This window comes from Alosa pseudoharengus, unplaced genomic scaffold, assembly GCF_046254945.1.
Source record: "Alosa pseudoharengus isolate Yale_2024_CS ecotype anadromous, Long Island Sound unplaced genomic scaffold, YU_APseudo_1.1 YU_APseudo_1.1_scf_14, whole genome shotgun sequence".
NCBI classification, from domain to species: Eukaryota; Metazoa; Chordata; class Actinopteri; order Clupeiformes; family Clupeidae; genus Alosa; species Alosa pseudoharengus.
This window is the reverse complement of record NW_027468609.1, coordinates 39,993,123-40,016,418: the sequence shown is the minus strand read 5'-3', so window position 1 is coordinate 40,016,418 and position 23,296 is coordinate 39,993,123. Positions and strand designations below refer to the sequence as shown.

Below are 23,296 nucleotides of genomic sequence, written 5' to 3'. Positions count from 1 at the left end.
AATAAATACCATTGACATATTTACCTCAACTATCAGTCAGAGAGATATCCTTCCTCAAAGTCATGTTGATAATACTTTCTATAATGCAAGTCAATGAGTGGATTGCGGTCTATTGATGGCGCTGTCGTTGACCTAGTTAATCTAAGTCAGAACATGAACAGAAAATGACTTCCATACAAATGTCCCATGGTCATTTCAGTTTACTTCCTGGTGGTTTTGATGGTCAAAAAATAATGATAAAACAATGTTTTGTGAGTTTTTCCCCCGATATTATATTTTCCTAACATCTTTGACACATTCCGGTCGCGGTTTTTATGTTTTTAAAATGACAATAACGTTGTTTCTACTTCACGGATCAGAAAACCAGCTTAGTGTGATCCCTGAAACCTTTCGATAGACACCTGTGGCACCTCTAGACAACGAGGTTTAGTCTGTTAAAGTTAGTAATTTCCCAAGGGTGCCTCAGCGGCGTGCCGACGTGCCGCTGAAGTTCTCAGGGTTAACGGCATGGAATGGGTTATGAAGCAGTAACAGTGTTTGCTAAAATGTTGTGCAGATGTTAGGTGAGTAAGTTGTGTGAATAATTATCACGCTGTTACGTGAATGAAACAAAAATGCAGTTGCCATGTCATTGAAATAATTCGAAGCCAGTGCAGGTGTGGGTGTAAGCATGTTTCTGTGTTTGTGCATGTAGGAGAAACATAGTCAGTTTAAATGTTGCGGGAAGGGTCAGGCAGGTTGGTGAAAAGGAGGGGCTGCCTTTTCACAACATGCTAGATCTAGAGATGCTAGAGAATTCACATTTTAATTTATTGTCAACAGGAAGCATGCAAGTAGAAATATGTATTCATATTTGTGTAGGTGGGATTGTCTGGAATCTGACAATATAAGAATCATGATGTTGGGATACTCTATGGTTAAGCAATTTACAAAAAATATATGTACTAACATAAAGTCTTGTGACGGAATCATAGGATGAAGAATGTGCTTTATACTCCTCTGCATTTGTAACTTAAGCTGTGTTAAGTAAGTTGTGCTTGCATATGTGCAGATGTCATACAGCCACAAGCACAGTTGATCTCTGCATGCTATGCCCAACTTCTTTGATATGGAAAGGACGTTTATTATTTTGGGGTGCTATTACATTAGAATTTCAGTCCAAAGTTAGAGACAATGTAGACATGTGCTTGGGAATGGCTTATTGTGGGGCATACTTTATATCTTCATATTCGATAAGATCTGTTGTTTATTTTGATATACTGTTTGTGTTTTTGATTTACAGTTACATGTGTTGAGTGAAGAGTTTGTGAGATATCCCACCGTGAGTAATTTGGGTGTAAAGCTGTGTGTAGAATGTAAATATGATTCAGTTTCATGTAAATTCAATGTTGATTTTCAACCGTTTAACACTGCAACTAATGGCTGCTAATATCATTGGAAAGCATAGGTTCTTCTCTTTTACGTGATGTGCGTGTGATATCTGTGTGATGTACTCCGTGAGCAATTCAACAGAGAAGAAGGGCTGTGAATTTCCAGCTTCCTTCTTCCCACTCCGGCTTATTTCCTCATCTCTACAATACTATTTGAACAAAGCCTAGAAATGCACCAGAATAAATTACAAACCTGCTGCCTGAGATCTTCATTGTAGTCATCTGTGTTTTCATGCTGCTGTCTTTGATTAAGTTGATGTTGGAGTTTCTGGAGCTCTGCTCTGCACATCTTCAGCTCATGCTCCAGTGCCTCCACCTTCTGTGTCAGGCCAGACACATCAACACCATGGTCATCTTCTCTACTCATTTTTCAAGTTTGTCCAGACTCCTAAAAGTGAATTTGGTTGAACACATGTTAAAATAAAAAATAGCTGGTTACAATTCTCATTTAAAACAGGACATCTGTGTTTTAATTGAAGCCAATTACAGTATTTTCCGGACTATAAGTCGCACCGGACTATAAGTTGCATTTATTTAGAAATGTATTTCACAAAATCCAAAACCAAAAACAGGGACTGTGTAATTGGACTATTGAGTATGGAAGCATATGTGTAGCTTAATTCAAATGAGAATGCAATCTGCAATATGCAATTTAAAAAGACATTACATTATGCAATTGCCAATTCATTATGAAATTTAATATTGCAATTTGCAATAATTTCCAACAAATTGTATTTTAATCTGCAAAGTGACAATGCAATCCTAAAATCAATTTGAATAATTTTGGTTAAAAAATAGAATAAACATGGATTGAATTGTATTCCATTTTGCCATGGTACTTCAGTCTCAAAATTCAAATGGCAAATATAGCCGCAAGCGGCAATGGCGGGCCCGAGCACCTGCGGGCCGCAACCCGTGACATGTTGGAATCCAACAAAGCACCGAAGTGGTGAAATGTACATATTTGATACGTGTGCTATTTGTTTTTGTATTTTATTTTCTGCCACATGCTTGCTTGGCCAGGTGGGGGCGCAATGCAAGGCAGGCCCATTGGGTGTCATCATAACCATAATATATATTAACCTGAGAAATTTCAGACCATTCATTTTAAGCAAAGAACATTTCTGATGCACTTTTTGGTTGGCCAGATGGTGGCGCTATGTTAGGCATGGAAATTACACATGTGAATATCATCACAATAATGATATCCAAATTTTTCGTAAACAGATCAATCACTTAAGGCATTGTCCATTTTCTGGCACATTTCCTGCTTGACCAGGTGGTGGCGCTATGCCAGTCAGGCTCATTGGGTGTCTGGATATCATCATAATTATAATATCTATTACCATGAGAAGTGTCAGACCATTTATTCAAAGCATAGAGCATTTCTGGCACATTTCCTGCTTGGCCAGATGGTGGCGCTATGCTAGGCCTGTGAATTACGAATGTGAATATCATCACAATAATGATGTCTGATATTTTATAAAGTTTCAGATCAATCACTTAAGGCATTGTCCATTTCTGGCACATTTCCTGCTTGGCCAGGTGGTGGCGCTATGTCAGGCAGGCCCATTGGGTGTCTGGATATCATCATAATCATGATATCTATTAACCTGAGAAGTTTCAGACCATTCATTCAATGCACTGTGATTTATGACACATTTCCTGTTTATGTGGTGAGATATTAAAATCATATCAAATATATAACTTATCAAAAATCCCTTCACAATTTAACATCAGCGACATCTTGGCATAATATTCACCAAATTTCAATTGAATCTGACAAACCGTCTAGGAAGAGTATGTTCAAATTGATCATGTGAAATCAGTATAATTGTCATTCTTTCTGTTGCCAGGTGGTGGCGCTATGCCAAACATGCATTATGGGCATGTGAATATTATCATTAACATGGTCTTTAATGAACTGTGAAATTTAAAACATTTCAAGCCATGCATGGTGAATTATGACACATTTATTGTTCATGTGGAAGGGTATTAAAATTAATAATTTCGCCATTTCGTCAAATTACAACATATCAAAAAAAGGCTTCACAATTTATAATCAGGAACATCTCGGCGTCATGTATACCAACTTTGACATGAATCGGATCAACCGTCTAGGAGGAGTACGTTAAAATTGATCATGTCCACAACGCACAAATTCTCAATTACCTCACTTCCTGTGGGCGTGGCTAATGGCATGTTAATACAAAAGTTGTTTGTTATTGGGAGTTACATACACCCACCAAATTTGGTGTGTGTATCTAAAACTATATGCCAACCACAAGTCACAGTGACATAAGGGGGCGCTATGGAGTTCCTGGGCAACGCCCGGTGCCAAGCTTTTATCCCTGTCTATTCACTGTATCACTTGATGTGTGTGCCAAATTTCATGCGTTTTCACCCATGGGAAGCACCTCCTTTGGCATCATGATTCATCACATATTTCATCACATATTAGTCTGCACAAAATCCCAAATACCTCACTTCCTGTTGGGCGTGGCTAATGCATTGTACATTCGAAAGTTGTTCATCTTGGGGAGATACAAACACCTACCAAATTTGGTGTGTGTAGCTGAAAGTATATGCCCACCACGGGATCAGTCATCTAAGGGGGCGTAAGGGGGCGCTAGCGAGTCTCTGGGCCATGCCCGGGGCCAAGCTTTTTTACCTAGCTGCTTTGTGTGACACCTGATGTGTGTGCAAAATTTCAAGACTTTTCGATTATGTTAACCACCTCAAAATATTTGCCAACCACGGGATCAGTCACCTAAGGGGGCGCTAGCGAGTCCCTGGGCCACGCCCGGGGTCACGCTCTTGTACCTAACTGCGTTGCGTGACACCTGACGTGTGTTCCAAATTTCAAGAATTTTCGACCATGTTAACTCCCTCAAAAACAGGAAAGCAAAAAAGTAGAATAACAATAATAAAATATAGCCGCAAGCGGCAATGGCGGGCCCGAGCACCTGCGGGCCGCAACCCGTGACATGTCGGAATCCAACAAAGCACCGACGTGGTGCGTTTGTGAAATGTACATATTTAATGCGTGTGCTAGTTGTTTTTGTATTTTATTTTCTACCACATTTACTCCCTTGGCCAGGTGGGGGCGTAATGCAAGGCAGGCCCATTGGGTGTCATCATAATCATAATATATATTAACCTGAGAAATTTCAGACCATTCATTTTAAGCAAAGAACATTTCTGATACACTTTTTGGTTGGCCAGATGGTGGCGCTATGTTAGGCATTGAAATTACACATGTGAATATCATCACAATAATGATATCCAAAATGTTTGTAAACTTTCAGATCAATCACTTAAGGTATTGTCCATTTCTGGCACATTTCCTGCTTGACCAGGTGGTGGCGCTATGCCAGGCAGGCCCATTTGGTGTCTGGATATCATCATAATCATAATATCTATTAACCTGAGAAGTTTCAGACCATTTATTCAAAGCATAGAGCATTTCTGGCACATTTCCTGCTTGGCCAGATGGTGGCGCTATGCTAGGCCTGTGAATTACGCATGTGAATATCATCACAATAATGATATCCAATATTTTATAAAGTTTCAGATCAATCACTTAAGGCATTTTCCATTTCTGGCACATTTCCTGCTTGGCCAGGTGGTGGCGCTATGCCAGGCAGGCCCATTGGGTGTCTGGATATCATCATAATCATGATATCTATTAACCTGAGAAGTTTCAGACCATTCATTCAATGCACTGTGATTTATGACACATTTCCTGTTTATGTGGTGAGATATTAAAATCATATCAAATATATTACAACATTCAAAAATACCTTCACAATTTAACATCAGCGACATCTTGGCATAATGTTTGCCAAATTTCAAATGAATCTGACAAACCGTCTAGGAGGAGTATGTTCAAATTGATCATGTGACATCAGTATAATTGTCATTCTTTCTGTTGCCAGTTGGTGGCGCTATGCCAAACATGCATTATGGGCATGTGAATATTATCATTAACATGGTCTTCCATGACCTGTGAAATTTAAAACATTTCAAGCCATGCATGGTGAATTATGACACATTTATTGTTTATGTGGAAGGGTATTAAAATTAATAATTTCGCCATTTTGTCAAATTACAACATATCAAAAAAACGCTTCACAATTCATCATCAGGAACATCTCGGCGTCATGTATACCAACTTTGACATGAATTGGATCAACCGTCTAGGAGGAGTACCTTAAAATTGATCATGTCCACAACCTACAAAATCTCAAATACCTCACTTCCTGTGGGCGTGGCTAATGGCATGTTAATACAAAAGTTGTTTGTTTTTGGGAGTTACATACACCTACCAAATTTGGTGTGTGTATCTAAAACTATATGCCAACCACAAGTCACAGTGACATAAGGGGGCGCTATGGAGTTGCTGGGCAACGCCCAGTGCCAAGCTTTTATCCCTGTCTATATTAACCTGAGAAGTTTCAGACCATTTATTCAAAGCATAGAGCATTTCTGGCACATTTCCTGCTTGGCCAGATGGTGGCGCTATGCTAGGCCTGTGAATTACGCATGTGAATATTCTCACAGTAATGATATCCAATATTTAATAAAGTTTCAGATCAATCACTTAAGGCATTTTCCATTTCTGGCACATTTCCTGCTTGGCCAGGTGGTGGCGCTATGCCAGGCAGGCCCATTGGGTGTCTGGATATCATCATAATCATGATATCTATTAACCTGAGAAGTTTCAGACCATTCATTCAATGCACTGTGATTTATGACACATTTCCTGTTTATGTGGTGAGATATTAAAATCATATCAAATATATTACAACATTCAAAAATCCATTCACAATTTAACATCAGCGACATCTTGGCATAATGTTTGCCAAATTTCAAATGAATCTGACAAACCGTCTAGGAGGAGTATGTTCAAATTGATCATGTGAAATCAGCATAATTGCCATTCTTTCTGTTGCCAGTTGGTGGCGCTATGCCAAACATGCATTATGGGCATGTGAATATTATCATTAACATGGTCTTTAATGACCTGTGAAATTTAAAACATTTCAAGCCATGCATGGTGAATTATGACACATTTATTGTTTGTGTGGAACGGTATTAAAATTAACAATTTCGCCATTTTGTCAAATTACAACATATCAAAAAAAGGCTTCACAATTTAGAATCAGGAACATCTCGGCGTCATGTATACCAACTTTGACATGAATCGGATCAACCGTCTAGGAGGAGTACGTTAAAATGAAGCATGTCCACAACGCACAAAATCTCAATTACCTCACTTCCTGTGGGCGTGGCTAATGGCATGTTAATACAAAAGTTGTTTGTTTTTGGGAGTTACATACACCCACCAAATTTGGTGTGTGTATCTAAAACTATATGCCAACCACAAGTCACTGTGACGTAAGGGGGCGCTATGGAGTTCCTGGGCAACGCCCGGTGCCAAGCTTTTATCCCTGTCTATTCACTGTACCACTTGATGTGTGTGCTAAATCGCTAGTTTTCGACCATGTTAACCACCTCAAAATATATGCCAACCACGGAATCAGTCACCTAAGGGGGCGCTAGCGAGTCCCTGGGCCACACCCTGGGTCAAGCTCTTGTACCTAACTGCGATGCGTGACACCTGACGTGTGTGCCAAATTTCAAGAGATTTCGACCATGTTAACCACCTCAAAAACAGGAAAGCAAAAAAGTGGAATAACAATAATAATAATAATAACAATAATAATAATAATAATCCTTACAAAAACAATAGGGCCTTGCGCCCTTCGGTGCTCGGGCCCTAATAATAATAATAATAATAATAATAATAATAATAATAATAATCCTTACAAAAACAATAGGGCCTTGCGCCCTTCGGTGCTCGGGCCCTAATAATAATAATAATAATAATCCTTACAAAAACAATAGGGCCTTGCGCCCTTTCGGTGCTCGGGCCCTAATAATAATCCTTACAAAAACAATAGGGCCTTGCGCCCTTCGGTGCTCGGGCCCTAATAATAATCCTTACAAAAACAATAGGGCCTTGCGCCCTCGGTGCTCGGGCCCTAATAATAATAATAATAATAATAATAATAATAATAATAATAATAATAAACTTTCCAAAAAAAAATAGGGCTTCGCACCTCTTCGGGCCCTAATTAATTTTGCATTTCAATTTTCAATATTCAGTTTCATCATTTAACTGTCAATTCGTTTTGCAATTTAATATTCAAAGTGCAATGTAGGATTGCATTTTAAAAACATATTTGGCAAAACTGACAATGCCAGCCTGAAAACAATTTGGATTATTTTTGGGCAAAACGTTTTGCCATCGTTTTGAGGCATTTTATTCAAATGGAAAAGAAATAGCGCCCTCTGTGATTGCATTGCACTTTGCCATGCTCTTTGTGTTGCAAAATTCAAATGGCAATTCGATCTGTAATCTGTCAAGTCACTCGTTAAAGCGGGAACTAGGCTACGTCACTTCCGTGTTTACGTCTTACCCAGGTAGCGTTTGCAATGGAGGAGTTAAGTATAAGTAAGTATATATAAGTATATATACTCTTTTGATCCCATGAGGGAAATTTGGTCTCTGTATTTATCCCAATCCGTGAATTAGTGAAACACACACAGCACACAGTGTACACACAGTGAGGTGAAGCACACACTAATCCCGGCACAGTGAGCTGCCTGCACTAGCAGCGGCGCTCGGGGAGCAGTGAGGAGTTAGGTGCCTTGCTCAAGGGCACTTCAGCCGTGCCTACTGGTCGGGGTTCGAACCAGCAACCCTCCGGAGGGGGCATTTGAGATTTTCATGGGGGCACAATTTTTTTTATTGGGGGGGGGGGGGGGGGGGGGGGTGGGAGTGTTGGTAGCACAAACATATCATGTCACAGTGAATAATGTTAACCGTGACCACGAGTAGGCCCAGTGTCCGCGAGACCCAGCTGTGTTCTTACATTATTACGGCTCTTATGTTGCTGCTGATAACTTTGCCTGTCTAACCAGCGGCATCTTTAGTAGCACCCCCCTCCCCCCAGCAATCAGTAGCCTACAAATAAGCATCGTATACAACAATTCAGCGAGATAGATTTGGCCAAACGTGGGCCCCCTTTGCGGTCGTGGCAGCCGTGGGCCCTGAGCGACCGCACCCCCCGGTCCGCTTATGAGGCTAGCCAGACCACGGAGGTTGTGTGTGTGTGTGTGTTAGGGATCGACCGATATGTTTTTTTCAGGGCCGATACCGATATCAATTATTACCAAAACAGGAGGCCGATAACCGATATGTAAAACCGATATGTCATTTGTCAAAAAGGGGGATAAATAGTAAAGGCTATATGATGCAAAAATTTAATTCAAAATCATTTAATTATGCAAACTTTTCTTTCTTCTTTTGATACACAATTGTCTATCAACTTGCATCACTTTGCAAGTGTAAATCATGTGCATCATCAATCCAAGAGCTGAGTGATAGCAATTCTTTTTATAGAGGCCTGCACAATGAGCTATGTGCTTGTTAAGGGACCTGTCACAAAGAGGATGCTTTGCCATCGTGTGTGTGAGTGCACGAGAGGGAGAGGAAGAGGTGCATGTGTGATGGCAACTTAATAAAAGCTTAACTTGTGTCACACTGTTCGCCAACAGCAACATTATCTTATTTGTTTTCAAGTAGCAGGGAATTCAAACCAAACCGCTGCAACTCTGCCATCAATCATTATGTTAAGCCCGCCTAACGACTCTATACACGATTTGATTGGCCTGATAGAAGTTTAATTTTTCGAGCTCACAAGCCAACGGAGAGTCGCTAGACTAGCCCTGGCAGCATGTAATTTGCTGCCGCTAGGGTGCGTCTAGATTTCTAGGCTAGTGTTCTACATCATCGGCCAGAGACCTGCAGCTGCAAACTCCTCCATTGCAAACGCTAACTGGGTAAGACGTAATCACGGAAGTGACGTAGCCTAGTTCCCGCCCTGACGAGTGACTTGACAGATTACAGATCGAATTGCCATTTTGCAACACAAAGAGCGTGGCAAAGTGCAATGCAATCATTACGGGGGGCGCCATTTCTTTTTCATTTGAATAAAATGCCTCAAAAATTTTGGGCAAAACGTTTTGCCCAAAATAATCCAAATTGTTTTCAGGCTGGAATTGTCAGTTTTGCCAAATATGTTTTCAAAATGCAATCCTACATTGCACTTTGAGTATTAAATTTCAAAATGAATTGACAGTTAAATGATGAAACTGAATATTGAAAATTGAAAAGCAAAATGAATAGCCATTTGAATTTTGAGACTGAAGTACCATGGCAAAATGGAATGCAATTCAATCCATGTTTATTCTATTCTTTAACCAAAATTATTCAAATAGATTTTAGGATTGCATTGTCACTTTGCAGATTAAAATACAATTTGTTGGAAATTATTGCAAATTGCAATATTAAATTGCATAATGAATTGGCAATTGCATAATGTAATGTCTTTTTGAATTGCATATTGCAGATTGCATTCTCATTTGAATTAATCAAATCAAATCTCATTTGAATTAACATATGCTTCCATAATTGAGGCCAAAAAGATTAATGTTAATGAAGACGAAGGAGTCAAGGCAGCCAAGAGGAGGGCCAGAAGGTAATTGTAAAGCAAAAGATTCACTGAAAGAAAATGCCATGTGTAGTGCTGGGCGGTATACCGGTTCACACCGTATACCGGTGTATATTTTCGTTATGATATGAATTTTTAATATACCGCCATACCGGTGTATTTGATTAGGACTTTCTTCACACGCACGCATGGTGCCAATGCCAGGCATAGTGAGGGTAAACACAAAACACCTTAAGTTTTTCCCCTGAAGTATGGCCCTTAAGGCTCAATTTCTCCTTAGGTAGGGGGTTTATTTAAGGGTGTTGCACAGAATACCTTAAATTGTTCTTTAGTTAAGGAAAAACGTTAAGGGATACTGCATTGAAAGGGATTTACCGTCACGAAAATTCGATTGAGATTGTTCAACAGCTGTAACCATATGGCTGTAACTAGCTGGCTAGTAGGTGATGTTGTTAGTTAGCAAGCCACCGAACACAGTGAAGTTTAATGTTCTTATCATTCATCTCACCTTAAGAATATTCGCTGAAATTATCCAGGTAGCAAGTAAAGCATGTTATAGACATGCAGTGAGCAATACTAGCTGGCTAGTTAGAAATGATCCTGACTGTCATCAGTGCACCAAAACGAACTTTTTTTGTGTTAATGTTTTGCCTAGCGAACCGAACCGAAGCTCATGGCAGGCTAACAAGAAGACATCCACATCCACATGAAGTTAACGTTAGCCTACCACTAACGTCATGTAAACCACACAATAACAATAAGGCATGTTTCTGATAGGCCTATTTGACAGAGTAAGCATATTAGCAGAGAGGTTTTATTTTAAATTGTATAATTTCCAAAAAAGTATAATTATTGCAAGTTACACTAGCCTGCTTAAGTTCTGTATTTTGACTGCGATTGTCTTTGCATTCTGATTAGATTCTTCATTAGAATCATGAGTGGCTCTTTGTAAACAGCATCATTTTCTGGGGCCATGCAAAACTGCATTACCACTAGTGTGGAGTTATCATCATGACAGTAAAATAGACCATCCTTACTCAATGTAGGCTACTGCAGCAATTCCTCTCTCAACTTGTAGAAAATGCTGTGAACATCTGATTATGCATGGAAAAAAAATACCGTCATATACCGTGAAACCGTAAGAATTTTGAAAAATACCGTGATATACATTTTTGGTCATACCGCCCAGCACTAGCCATGTGGTACACCAAAATTTAGCTAAAATGTGGAGAATACAATGCAATCAAGTATTTTGGACGATGTAGAGTCACAAGCTGGCAGCAGATTAAATGCTCAAGAGAGAGAAAAAGATGCGGTTTTAAAAGGATGTGACCGAAGCAAGCCAGGCTATAGGCCCGACGGTAATTGTAAAGCAATTTACAAAAGATTCACCGAACAAAAATGCTGATATGGTATTAGGGGTGTCACGATTTCGATTTTATATCGAAATTGATTGAAATTATATCTTAATCTCAAACTTCAAACTCAAAAGTAGAATCGACGATGCAGCCACACCCCCAATCTCACGTCCAACATGCCAAGTCGCACAAACACATGCTGAACTGCGACGTCAACACTCCTCTAATTTTTGGCTGCAGCCAGTTAAAATATAGAATACACATCAACCTACCGAAATCAAAGCCCCTCTTGCTACTCTGAAATCACCAGTGTGGAAGTATTTTGTCGTTCATTCACGTTAGCTGCTAGCCTACTCAACGTAGCAATTGAAAAAATGATCAAGTTACAGTCCAAAATTACTTTAAAGGCCGTGTTGCAGGGTTCATTTTCCAACGAATTTGCACAATTTGCTTGTTGGTAATAAACATTTAAACTGTTATCAATTGTATTTGATGTTGTTGGGTATCACAAAACGGAATATAATACAAAAAAGCAGGTACTATTTCACAGCGTTTGAAGTGATTCTCCTTTCCCCCACAATGCATTGCATTACGTCACCTTGGGGAGACTACAGACCAAAGCCCACCTTGAGACCCTTGAGAGTAACGAGAGAGGAGTAAAGAGAGACGAGTAAGGGATTGTTCAGCAGTAGATAGCGCAGATTATAGATAAATAGATAGGCTATAGATAGCCTAGATATGTATATAGACAGGTAGATAGATAGCTAGATAGATCATGTCATATGCTGGTCATGGGGGAGCTCCTCAACCAGCGGCCAAAATGCACTCGCTTCCCTAGTTACTGCAGCTCTCCACCACAGTTTCCATCGGGACGGCACAGCCCACACAAGCACCTGCAAAACTGCGACTTGCCCATATTATCTCCCTCTTTGGTAAGCCGTACCCTGACGATGTCAATGGCAATCAATCACGAGCAGTAGTTATCGAAAATAATCATGCTAAAGACACGACCAGCCTAATCAGCGGCGGCTAGAAGCTAAGTAACTGGGGTGGCTCACAGGTGGGACTAAAAAGTTAGCCCAGCTAGCTATCATGATGCTTCATATTCTGATCTTCTGACTAAGTTTGCCCGGTAGCCTACTTATCTGAACTAACAACATGATCACTATCACTAGATATAAAGAAAATGTTGACTTTCATTCGGTGCTGTTCACTGACAGTAACAAAAAAAGTGTCGAAACGTTATAAGCATAATGCATTGAACTGAATAGCACCTAGGTGCATTATGTAGCCTCATAATGTGGCCTCTCAAATTCAGAAAATTGCATTAAACTAAAATCGGAAGACATTGTTATCTTTGTTAGATCATAGGGTAGCTGTGATATAAATGCTGTGACGAAATTCGAAGTGTAAATATTAGGGATCGACCGATATATCGGCCAGCCGATATATCGGGCCGATATTTGGGTTTTTTACGTGTATCGGCATCGGCCGATAAGCGGCTGCGTTCGCCGATAGTTTTTTCCCGCATTATTTACATACAGGCGTCCACAGCCAGGTCTGTGTTGCTGGAGACGCTGCAATTCACGTGCAGACTGCCCCTCCCCCAAGAGCAGAGAGCTGAAAGCCTGCTCTTCAAGACAACAGTAAACTTTAAACTTTCAAAGCATCTTAACTGTTTGACTTAGCTGAAATATTGCCATACACTTTGAAGGTGGAAGCAAGTTTGTGGGTCCAAATGGAAAATGCGAATGATATAGGTAGCCTACTTTATTTAATGCTTAATGCCTCGTTTATAAAACTGCTTGCCATTGTATTTAGGTAGCTGCAAATAGCTAAGTTGTGGGCTAGGCTATCCATATGCATGCGGTAGCTAGCTGTTACAAACACTGATCATATGTAATGCCAACGTTGTTCCGTGGTATTTGTGGGAGTTTTATTTAGCGACCACCTGGCTGAGTGTTGGACGCGTGTGGTGTGTGTCTCCCTCCCTGAATGCCCCTCTTCTATAAAACTGCTTGCCATTGTATTTAGGGAGCTGCAAATAGCTAAGTTGTAGGCTATCCGTATGCATGGGGTAGCGGTGGTCAATCATATGATTACAGTAAGTAATGCCGACGTTGTTCCGAAGTATTTGTGGGAGTTTTATTCAGCGACCATCTGGCTGAGTTTTGGACGCGTGTGGTGTGTGCGTCTCCCTCCCCCTCTCCCTTCGAGCGGGCGGAGTTGCCATCGCAGTGATATCAGAGCTTTAATAATGAGAGACGTGTTATATGTAGTTGAATATTAATTCATGTTGTTTAGAGCCGTTTGCTAATGTTATCATTATCAATCCAGTTCAATGGTGGTTCGTCAGCTACCAAACAGAAGTTTGTGTGTGCGTCTGGTCTCACTCAGTGGGACACACGCATCACAGCGATATGAGAGTGCTGCGCTACCTGAAGGAGAGATTTTAAAACTGAGAGATATGTTTTAATACCTTTTGATGTTGATGCCGTTTAGAACAGAAACATTTGACACCACGTTATTTTCCTCTGCTGATTTATGTTCTGTGGTTGACAAATCTGGCAGCTTTTTTTAGAAAAATATAGACATAGAAAAATTGAAACCATGCAGTCTTAAATTACAAATCAAGCACTTTATTTCAATAGCTAATTTTCAGGCTTATTGTTTTCTTAAATTATTTAAATGTGTTGACAAAGGACATTTTGTGATGACCTGAATTATGTCTTATAATATGTCAGCAAGTAATGCATCATCAAGGCTGTCTTGTAAGATGTTGATGAAAGCATTTTGCACAGTTAATATTCAGTGCACCCATCCATAAGTTCAATGTTGCTTTTTTAAATTGAGACTTATAACATTTGTTATCATCATTTGTGTAATTATGTGTCATTTGTATGATGTAAATTGAGGGAGCAAAATAAAAGCAGTATCGGCTCCAATTATCGGCTCAAGAAAATCGGCAGCCTGTATCGGTCATCGGCTTAGGCTGATGGAAAAAAATCGGTATCGGTATCGGCACTAAAAAATCCATATCGGTCGATCCCTAGTAAATATACAAACTTTATGTTGAAAGTGTAACCGCAATGTCCATTGAAATGCATTGAAATGAATGAAGCGCAGATCATGTAGTCCCCAAAGTGACGTCATCGCCGAATTGCGTAAAAAAAAGGCTAATGCTATAAAAACAACAAAAACTGGCATTTAACACCATTTGGAGACATTTTTAGAAATAATATACATATATTGAGTGCTTTATGTACCCATTAATCAACAGTGGTGGTTAACCTGCAAAACAGGCTTTAAGGCTTAAAATGCATTGATAAGTACATATTCCATGAACACTAACCTTGGGTTTTTTCGGAGTGTGCTGAAACAATCAAATGATCATTCATGTGTTTCATTTCACTATGTTCATGTCTCTGTTTAGCCTAATGTTTGTTCTGTTTAAATTACAACCTTGCGGTTGGAACGTTTCAAAATTAAAAAGCGGTTTCAAAATAAAAGCCCCACGAAACAGAAAAGGAAAAGGCCAAAATAAAGTAAATAACATAAGGAATGCATTAATACATGGGTTTCCCGTTTACCAACAAAACTAGATGCGCGCGCAGCCGTGGGGCAGAAGACGCTTAGTGGCCGTCCACAACGTTATAAACTTAACCTAAATAGTCGGCTGCTGTAAGCTACAATCGGATTTTTTTGTATACCCCTGTTGTCTCAATGATGACCAACTCTGACTTCAATTGTACGTAGCGGTCGTAGCCCCATGCAGAAACAATCACGCACGCAGGACCACTTTGCACAACAACTGTGTTTAAATGTAGGTTACTGATTCAGCCTCTGAAGGGGGCAAGCAAGCTCAGAAGGGGGCGGCAAGCGACTGGTAGCTTGAGAGCGTCGTGTTGGAGACTCATGGCAGTCTTTCCCATACGTTGACTAATCTGTGGCGGGGCGCCATGAAATCAAAACTGGCCGCCACACATTAATCTTCTATGTTGTACTATTTAAATTTAAAGTATTTAAAGTCTCAACCTCTATCAATATGTCACATGCCCAACTAGGAAAAATAAGACTCTAGATCTGTGCTATGGCTCAATTAAGGAGGCTTACAAGGCCTCCCCTCGGCCCCCTCTCGGTTCCTCCGATCACAATGCTATCCATCTCACTCCTAGGAGGGAGAAAGTAAAAACCAGAGAGATCAAGGTCTGGAATGATGAGTCCGTTTCCCAATTACAGGGCTGTTTTGATGGCACAGATTGGACTGTTTTCATGGACTCTGCTTCAAATATTGATGAACTGGCTGACACCGTATGCTGTTATATCTCTTTCTGTGAGGATACTGTTATTCCAAAAAAGCATGTAAAAGTGTATGCGAATAACAAGCCATGGGTCACTCAATCCATGAAACAAGTGTTAAGGAAAAAACATAGCGCTTTTCACAAAGGGGATAAGGGTGAAAAAAGAGAGGCAATAAAAGAGGTCAGATCAGAAATCAAGAAAGCTAAACTACAATATAAAAGTAAGATAGAGGAGAGACTGGGCAGCAATAACTTGAAGGCAGCATGGGAAGGTGTCAAGAGAATGACAGGCCTGCATAGAACACAAAACAAGCCAGTCCATATCCCAGCTTATGAGAGTGATAGAGATATTTCTGAAGCATTAAACACTTTTTATTCACATTTTGACACTCATGACTTTTCAGATGAACTTCAAAAATTAACTCATGAGCAATCAGTTAGTCAGTCCACTACATGTACATTTTTAATTACACAGGAAGACGTAAGGTCAGTACTTAAAAGAAATAAGGTCAATAAAAGTCCAGGACCAGATGGGATTACTGGGAGATTGCTAAAGTGCTGTTCAGAACAGCTCTGTGGGGTGTTCACTGATATTTTTAGAATGTCCTTAAAACAGAGAAGGGTTCCAAAGATATGGAAGTAATCTACTATAGTCCCAGTGCCAAAAGGCAACACTATAAAGACTTTAAATGACTTCAGACCAGTGGCACTGACCTCACATATAGGGCTAATAGGGGGGTAGAGGATGCCCAAATTGCATTACTTAACCTCCTGTACAGTCATCTGGAAGGTCCTGGCACACATGCCAGGCTCTTGTTTCTGGACTTTTCTTCTGCTTTTAATACTATCCAGCCACATGTTTTAGTTAGAAAACTAGTATCAGAATTTAATCTTGAGAATAATCTTGTGGGCTGGATTATGGACTTTTTAACCAACAGATCACAGAGAGTAAAGGTCAATGGTTGTCTTTCAGAAAGGCGCATCTCTTCCACTGGCTCTCCTCAGGGTTGTGTACTTTCCCCTCTGCTCTACATCCTCTACACAAATGACTGTAGAAGTCAGCATATAAATAGGCATATCCTGAAATTTGCTGATGACACAGTCATTGTTAGTTTACTGCATAAACATGAATCCCAGCATGGGCCAGTGGTTGATGAGTTTGTCAGTTGGTGTGACAAGTCATTTCTTCAGTTAAACATCTCAAAGACAAAAGATATGGTCATTGATTTTAGAAGAAACCAATCATGTTCTCCACCACTGATTTATATAAATGGAAGCTGCATTGAGATGGTTGATCAGTATAAATATCTCGGTACAATTTTAGACAACAGGCTCAAATTTGATGTAAATACCGAGGCTATTTGTAAGAAGGGACAACAACGGTTATACTTCCTTAGGAAGCTTAATTTGTTTAATGTGGATAAGGTTATGCTGTCTTTATTTTACAAATCTTTTATAGAATCTGTTCTCACTTTTTCTTTTATTGCTTGGTACGGAGGCATCAGTCTTAGGGACAAAAACAATCTTAGCCACATTGTGAAGGTGGCTGGGAAGTTGACTGGCTGTCCGCAGTTGTCCTTGCTGACCATTTACGAGAAGCAGGTCATCCAGAAGGCAAGTTCTATACTGGACTGTAAAAATCACCTCCTTCACTGTTCATTTGAAGCTCTTCCCTCAGGCCGGAGACTAAGAGTCCCATTTTATAAGTCCAATAGGACAAAAAACTATTTTATTCCTAGTGCAATACGCCTGCTAAATTTGCACAATTTTGCTTTATTGCACAGAAACGATTCTGATGAGCATCTGTCAGGAACGTACATTGATAAGACAGTTTCTTTCTTTCTTATTTTCTTTCTTAACCTTCTTAACTTATATTATACTGTGTCTTTTATCCCATCTTGTGTCTTTGTGTATCTTGTGCTATTTATGTGTACCTGACTGCGAGACAAGTTTCCCTTTGGGACAATAAAGTTAACTGAACTGAACTGAAATTAAAGATAACATAAAATCCTTTCATTGAGCTGCGCTTTTTACGCACGCAGCCTTTCCTTGCCCGCCCTGCTCCCTCTCGTAACGAGCCCGCTGCCCCTCCTCTGCATGTGCATTTAACAAAACATTAATGATTGTTAAAGGATTGTTGTTGCCACATAGAAGCATTGCATAGAAGATGACGGGCTAAATTGCTACTAAATCCACTTAGCATCGTGACAATGCTGCACAGGCTGGTAAGGAAAGCTGGCTCTGTAGTGGGAGCTGAACTGGAGTGCATCACTTCAATATCTGACAAAAGGACCCTGAACAAACTGATCAACATCTTGGACAATGAATGTCATCCACTCTACAGCACTATTAAAAAGCAAAAGAGCTTAATCAGCTGGAGACTTCGCTCACTGCCATGCACAACTGAAAGGCTGAGGAACTTATTTGTCCCCAGGGCCATTGAACTGTTCAATGCTTCACTAAAGGGAAGAGGAGAGATAGACTTCTCTGCATAGTCTGTCTGCCTCTCCACCCTCTCCATGTTTGAGTACTGACTGCCCACTACTGCTTTACTACTGTTTTACTACTGTCCACAGCCTAATGTTTTTACTACTGTTTTACTGCTACACTGTTTTTCATGCTATATTAGCACACATGACCAATGGCTTCTGCTACAATACTGAATGGCTGTAACCCTATTACCTCAACCTTTTCTTGCACTGACATAGTTTTTTATATTACCTTGTCTACATTATACTTTACTCTCTTATTTGTCCATATTATTTATGCTGGTCTCTAGACCTTATTCTTGCACTGTTGCACTACTGTTTTTGCACCTTCGCCATGACACTCACTCTCTTGAGCACCTTACCATGCACACAGAACTACAGGACTACTGTTGGACTACTTTTTGCACCTTCACCATGACACTCACTCTCTTGAGCACCTCACCATGCACACAGAACTACAGGCCAGTCCTGGCCCTGTCACTGCAATCAACCTGATCACCCTCAAGCACACTGTGGATTTTTTAATTTAATTTATATAGTATATTTAGTATTTAGTTTTGTTAGTTTTTCTTATCTTCTACTGTCTCTATTGTACAGTGGAGTTTGGTTATATGTTTATACTTATATTTACCATTTCTGCTGTAAGTGCATGTTGTGCGTGATGTCTGTATGCTACTGAGACCTTGAATTTCCCCTTGGGGATCAATAAAGTATCTATCTATCTATCTATCTATCTATCTAACTAAATTTGTTCAAAACTGCTGCATTAAAGTTAAAACTGCTGAGGGCTTATCACAACATAGTACATTGAGGAGACTAAACTAAGTTAAGTTATGCAATCAAGCAGTATCTCAAAGCTAACATTAGAATACTGTTTGGATGTCGAGTTTAGCATGCTTCCTTACAGCTGCTTGTCAATTTTGTTACTCATGCAGGGCTCATTTTATTGATTCTGACACTGAATATTTGCAAAATCCCGATGTAAATGGAAAAGTGTTTTCCAAGACTCAAAAGTGCTTGTCCCAAGAAGAAGTATGAACCTTTATTTTTACTAACTACATAGAAAACGTTATGAATTGCATCCATACATCAGCAGCCTTTTAACGGTGTTACAATTGCAAGGGTTCCCTCACAAACGTCTTAAAGTGACAGGCACTCAATTAGACCTATACACTACCAAGACAATCTTAACACACCACTCTCCACACCACACTCATTGAGCCTATAGCTTCCAAAATCACAACACACATCTAGAGCATCCCAAGCAACATACTACACTCACCATGTTTACAATATTGTGTGTGTATGTGTGTGGGGGGGTATTCAATAGCTTCACTTTCATTGAGCCTTGTGCAGTGAAGCTATTGATCTTTTCCAAATATATATATATATATATAAATAGGCTGAGCCAGCTTTTCCAAAATTAACAGATGTAGTATACGTAGGCTATGTTAATGAGGCCCTAGATGTGTGGGCTGATTTTGGAAGCACTAGGCTAAATAACAGTGAAGCTATTAATTTTGATTCATCATGAGCACCCTCTCTCCGAGGTTGTCGACCTGTCTAGGTTATGTTTGCTGCCATCTACGCAAAGCAAAAATGTAAACACCACCTTCTCTTCCAATGACTGAAGTGCATTAAAATGAAGTGAAGTTAAACCATTTGAAACGAGTTGGACTGTAAATGATGGTGTGGCTAACGTTACTTCGGATTAACCTGTAGAAACGCCCGTTTACTCCATAGTTCTATAGACCCCTTCGCAACGGCAGTGAAAACATAAACATTCGGGTGGGCGTGACATCACTGGAGGCAGAAAAAATCGTTTGGATAGTGAGGCGGCTATTTGAATAGTACTAGTGAGGCAGCTAAAATCAGACAGTAATCTAAAATCTTTGCTAAAACGGCTAACGATATAATACAATATGTACAGTCAGTGTACGTGACTGTATTCAAACAATTCAACTGATCCTAAAAATAAGGTATGACCACTTGAAGCAATAGAGGTGACCCCAGTGCCTAACATATGGAAGGCATTAAATTAAGATCCCAATGTGCACCGAGATATATTTTTTCAAAAAAAAAAATCCCATCCACTCCGCTAAACTCTAGGAACGCAACCACTAGATGGCGATGAGATTACTTTCCCTCCCTATAGAGCTACACAGTCCCGCCCACAGCCAAAATGGGGTTAGGTGCCGGAAGTAAGATTCCCATTCATTTGTCCCATTGATGTTTTGGAAAAATCCGTATCTAAAGAGTTCTACAGCACGTCTTATGCCGTAGCTGGTTAGCCTAACTCATAAGCATACAACATATTATTTCGAGTGAAAAAACGAAGAGAAAATCCAAAAAAAGTCAAAGGTACAAGACTGTGTACATATTTTCATTTCCGAGCGAAGGAACTACTCATCCCATAAACCACCACGCCTCACTGAATAATATAAGCAAGGATGAAACCGCGCGAATATTGCCATTTGAACATTTGAACACCTGCGACAGCACGCGAACCCTTTCCTCCAAACAGTGATTTTTATATAGTGAATGTGCAGTTAATAGAAGTTATTTCACGAGTAATCGTGTAAATAATAGTGTTATGATATTGAATTTTATATTTATCATCGTGTATTTTATATCGTGTGTGTGTGTGTGAAAGCGGTTAACGTTAACGTTAGCAACATGGTGCAGTGCTTTTTACCTGACTGTCATCCTATGCTGTACTGCTCAGTCGGACTGATGCATGGACCGGTGCATGGTCTGCTCTTGGACCACCATATTCAGTTTATTAATTTGCCATGAATTATTACACAAAATTTTCATTAAATGCACAAAAAAGTATTCCTAGGTTAATGATTGATATGAATCATACAGTATGAAGGCTACAGTAGCCTAGCTAATGTTATCTAGCAGCACGTTACCAATATCCCTGCTTACCTCACCACAACTTTGCAGGTCTTGTCCCTCATGCTGGCCCTTACAAAACCCACAAGCTGACTCTCGCACCCAACAGTCAATAATGTGACCCAATTTAAAGTGGCTTTCACCCCTTTGGACACTCACTAAAACATAATATATTTCATACCTGTGTTGCAGCATGTAGGCTAATGTTAGCTGCATTATGTAATGACATACAATGTCGGAAATGTCGGCTACCTGAAAAGTTTGAGTGTTTAAACTAACATTTACAGTGGTCTATTTGATAGTGTATTGGCCCTGACTAAGTTTGTGTGATGTATAAACCACAATCCTTGTTGATACAAGTACCAATATTCGTCAAGAAAGTTTTTAATCACATTAAGATTTTCGCCATAGGCAGTAAAAGACTCCGCCATCTTTGTCAATAATTTTCGTTGAGAAAGTTTCAATCTATGACCATAACGGCCTTTCCACCAATCAGAGGCATCACTGTGGGATTGTGGGATTGTTCAGGATTGTGGGCTACTTATCCAAGAGATCGCGATTAAAAGACATTTATCTCAAAACAAGGTTAGTGCCCCATGAACTTTTGGCCTATATGAGCATATACAATCACTTAGTACAGCCTAGCTGGTTTTAAGTCTACCACGTGCAGTTAAGTTTTTATGGCTTATACCGCAATTGTCAATGGAGAAATTGCATTGAATTTTTACTTCCGGCATCGGCTGTGGGCGGGACTGTGATGCTCTATACAGTCTATGAATTCACTGATCGCACCAGAATATCTATGGTCAGTTTCGGTATCTCGCATTTCCTGTGTCAAATGACGTTGAAAGATCTAACCAGAGAATGTCTAATAAGGGGAGAACCTTCACTCTCAGAACACTTCCGGTGTGGTACTGCATCTAGGGGCGCTCGTGGGCGAGTCCAGAATGAATGGAGGTCTATGGAGCTGTACCCCTCAAAATCCACTTTTCTCGGGATATAATTTTTTTTCAAGTAATTTGAATATTGTATTCGAAAGGGGAGGCAAAGACAATACACTTGGTTGAGTATTATATTTTTTAAAGTCACTTAATTGTTCTAAAAAGCCTTTCAAATGACGTCATTCATTAGCATGATCATAGCATAGCATAGCATCAATGCTAGCGTGTTATGGGCAACAACGACCCAACCTGTAAGAAAACGAAAGGACATGACTCCCGGATTATTTCACTTTTGATTGATAATTCATATCCATTTTGCGAAAAATTAAATAAAATCTGAGGGTTTCAGTTGTTAAATAGGTGAAAACAATAAATGTAGCCATGTAGCTCCAGAGGACCCCATGTATTTTGGACTCGCCCGCGATCGCCATCTAGGTGAACTCTGGTGAACTGCAGCCAAATTCGGTTTGTATGGGATTAATAGAGAGTGGGGAGGCTCTCCGTAGACGGGCTCTGATCTAACCAATGACCTAACCCCTTGGCTAAGTTAAACCAGAGCCCGACATTCTCTGGTTAAACGTAATCATGTCCATGTGAGTGACGGCTAGGCAATTTAAGCAGAATACTTGCCGAATGACGTGAACCTGCAAATGTATTTGATATGCTTCATTTGTGCTGGTCAAGCAACACTGTGTACACATACGTTGACGTTTTCATGATGAGCATAGAAAACGGGCACTTGAGTAATTATGACGCTCTAAAATATTTGCGCGAAACTGACTTGAGTAAGCAAACTTACTTGTTCGTTTCTAAATGCAGGAAGTTGCGGCAACCAACGTCTCATTGAAAGCATAGACGCTTTCACAGTCTCTTTTCCTTGTCAACATAAAAACCCGCCGTCTGAAACGAGTATCAGCGTTCCGTGAGCAACAAACTTGCTGTCTTGACTTCCGGTCGAGTTAAAATATGTCAAAATACGAGTCCTGTATCAGATTTAATATTTCCGCGATAACGATAATGATAATTGATTTAATAGCAATAGTCAGAACCGATTGACCCAGTTGAATGGTCAGCATTCCTGTCCGACTCAGAAAGGACTGATCAGGACTGATGGTAAGAAGCGGACCAGTGCCAATTAGTGACACTTCACCTTCCCCAAAACATCAGATGGATGAAGCTTTCACTACCACTAAATAGACAATAGTTAATGGGGGGAAATCAAGCAAAGCTAGCTAATTTATTCAAAGAAAATTTATGTGGTTTGCAAATTATTCTCAACAAAACTGTCAACAGAGGG

General features: G+C 39.9%; 1 protein-coding gene across 1 annotated transcript in view; it reads right to left on the bottom strand.

The window, feature by feature from the left end:
- Nucleotides 1-22,931, bottom strand: part of aggf1 (angiogenic factor with G patch and FHA domains 1) — a 135,572-nt gene extending 112,641 nt beyond the window's left edge. Inside the window, exons 1-2 of the mRNA XM_076284922.1 lie at nucleotides 22,799-22,931; nucleotides 1,624-1,818 (exon numbers count right to left, since the gene is read on the bottom strand). Of these exons, the coding sequence (XP_076141037.1) occupies nucleotides 1,624-1,797 (174 nt within the window). The 5' untranslated portion in view covers nucleotides 1,798-1,818; nucleotides 22,799-22,931. The remainder of the gene's footprint in view (nucleotides 1-1,623; nucleotides 1,819-22,798) is intronic.
- Nucleotides 22,932-23,296: the final 365 nt, after the last annotated feature.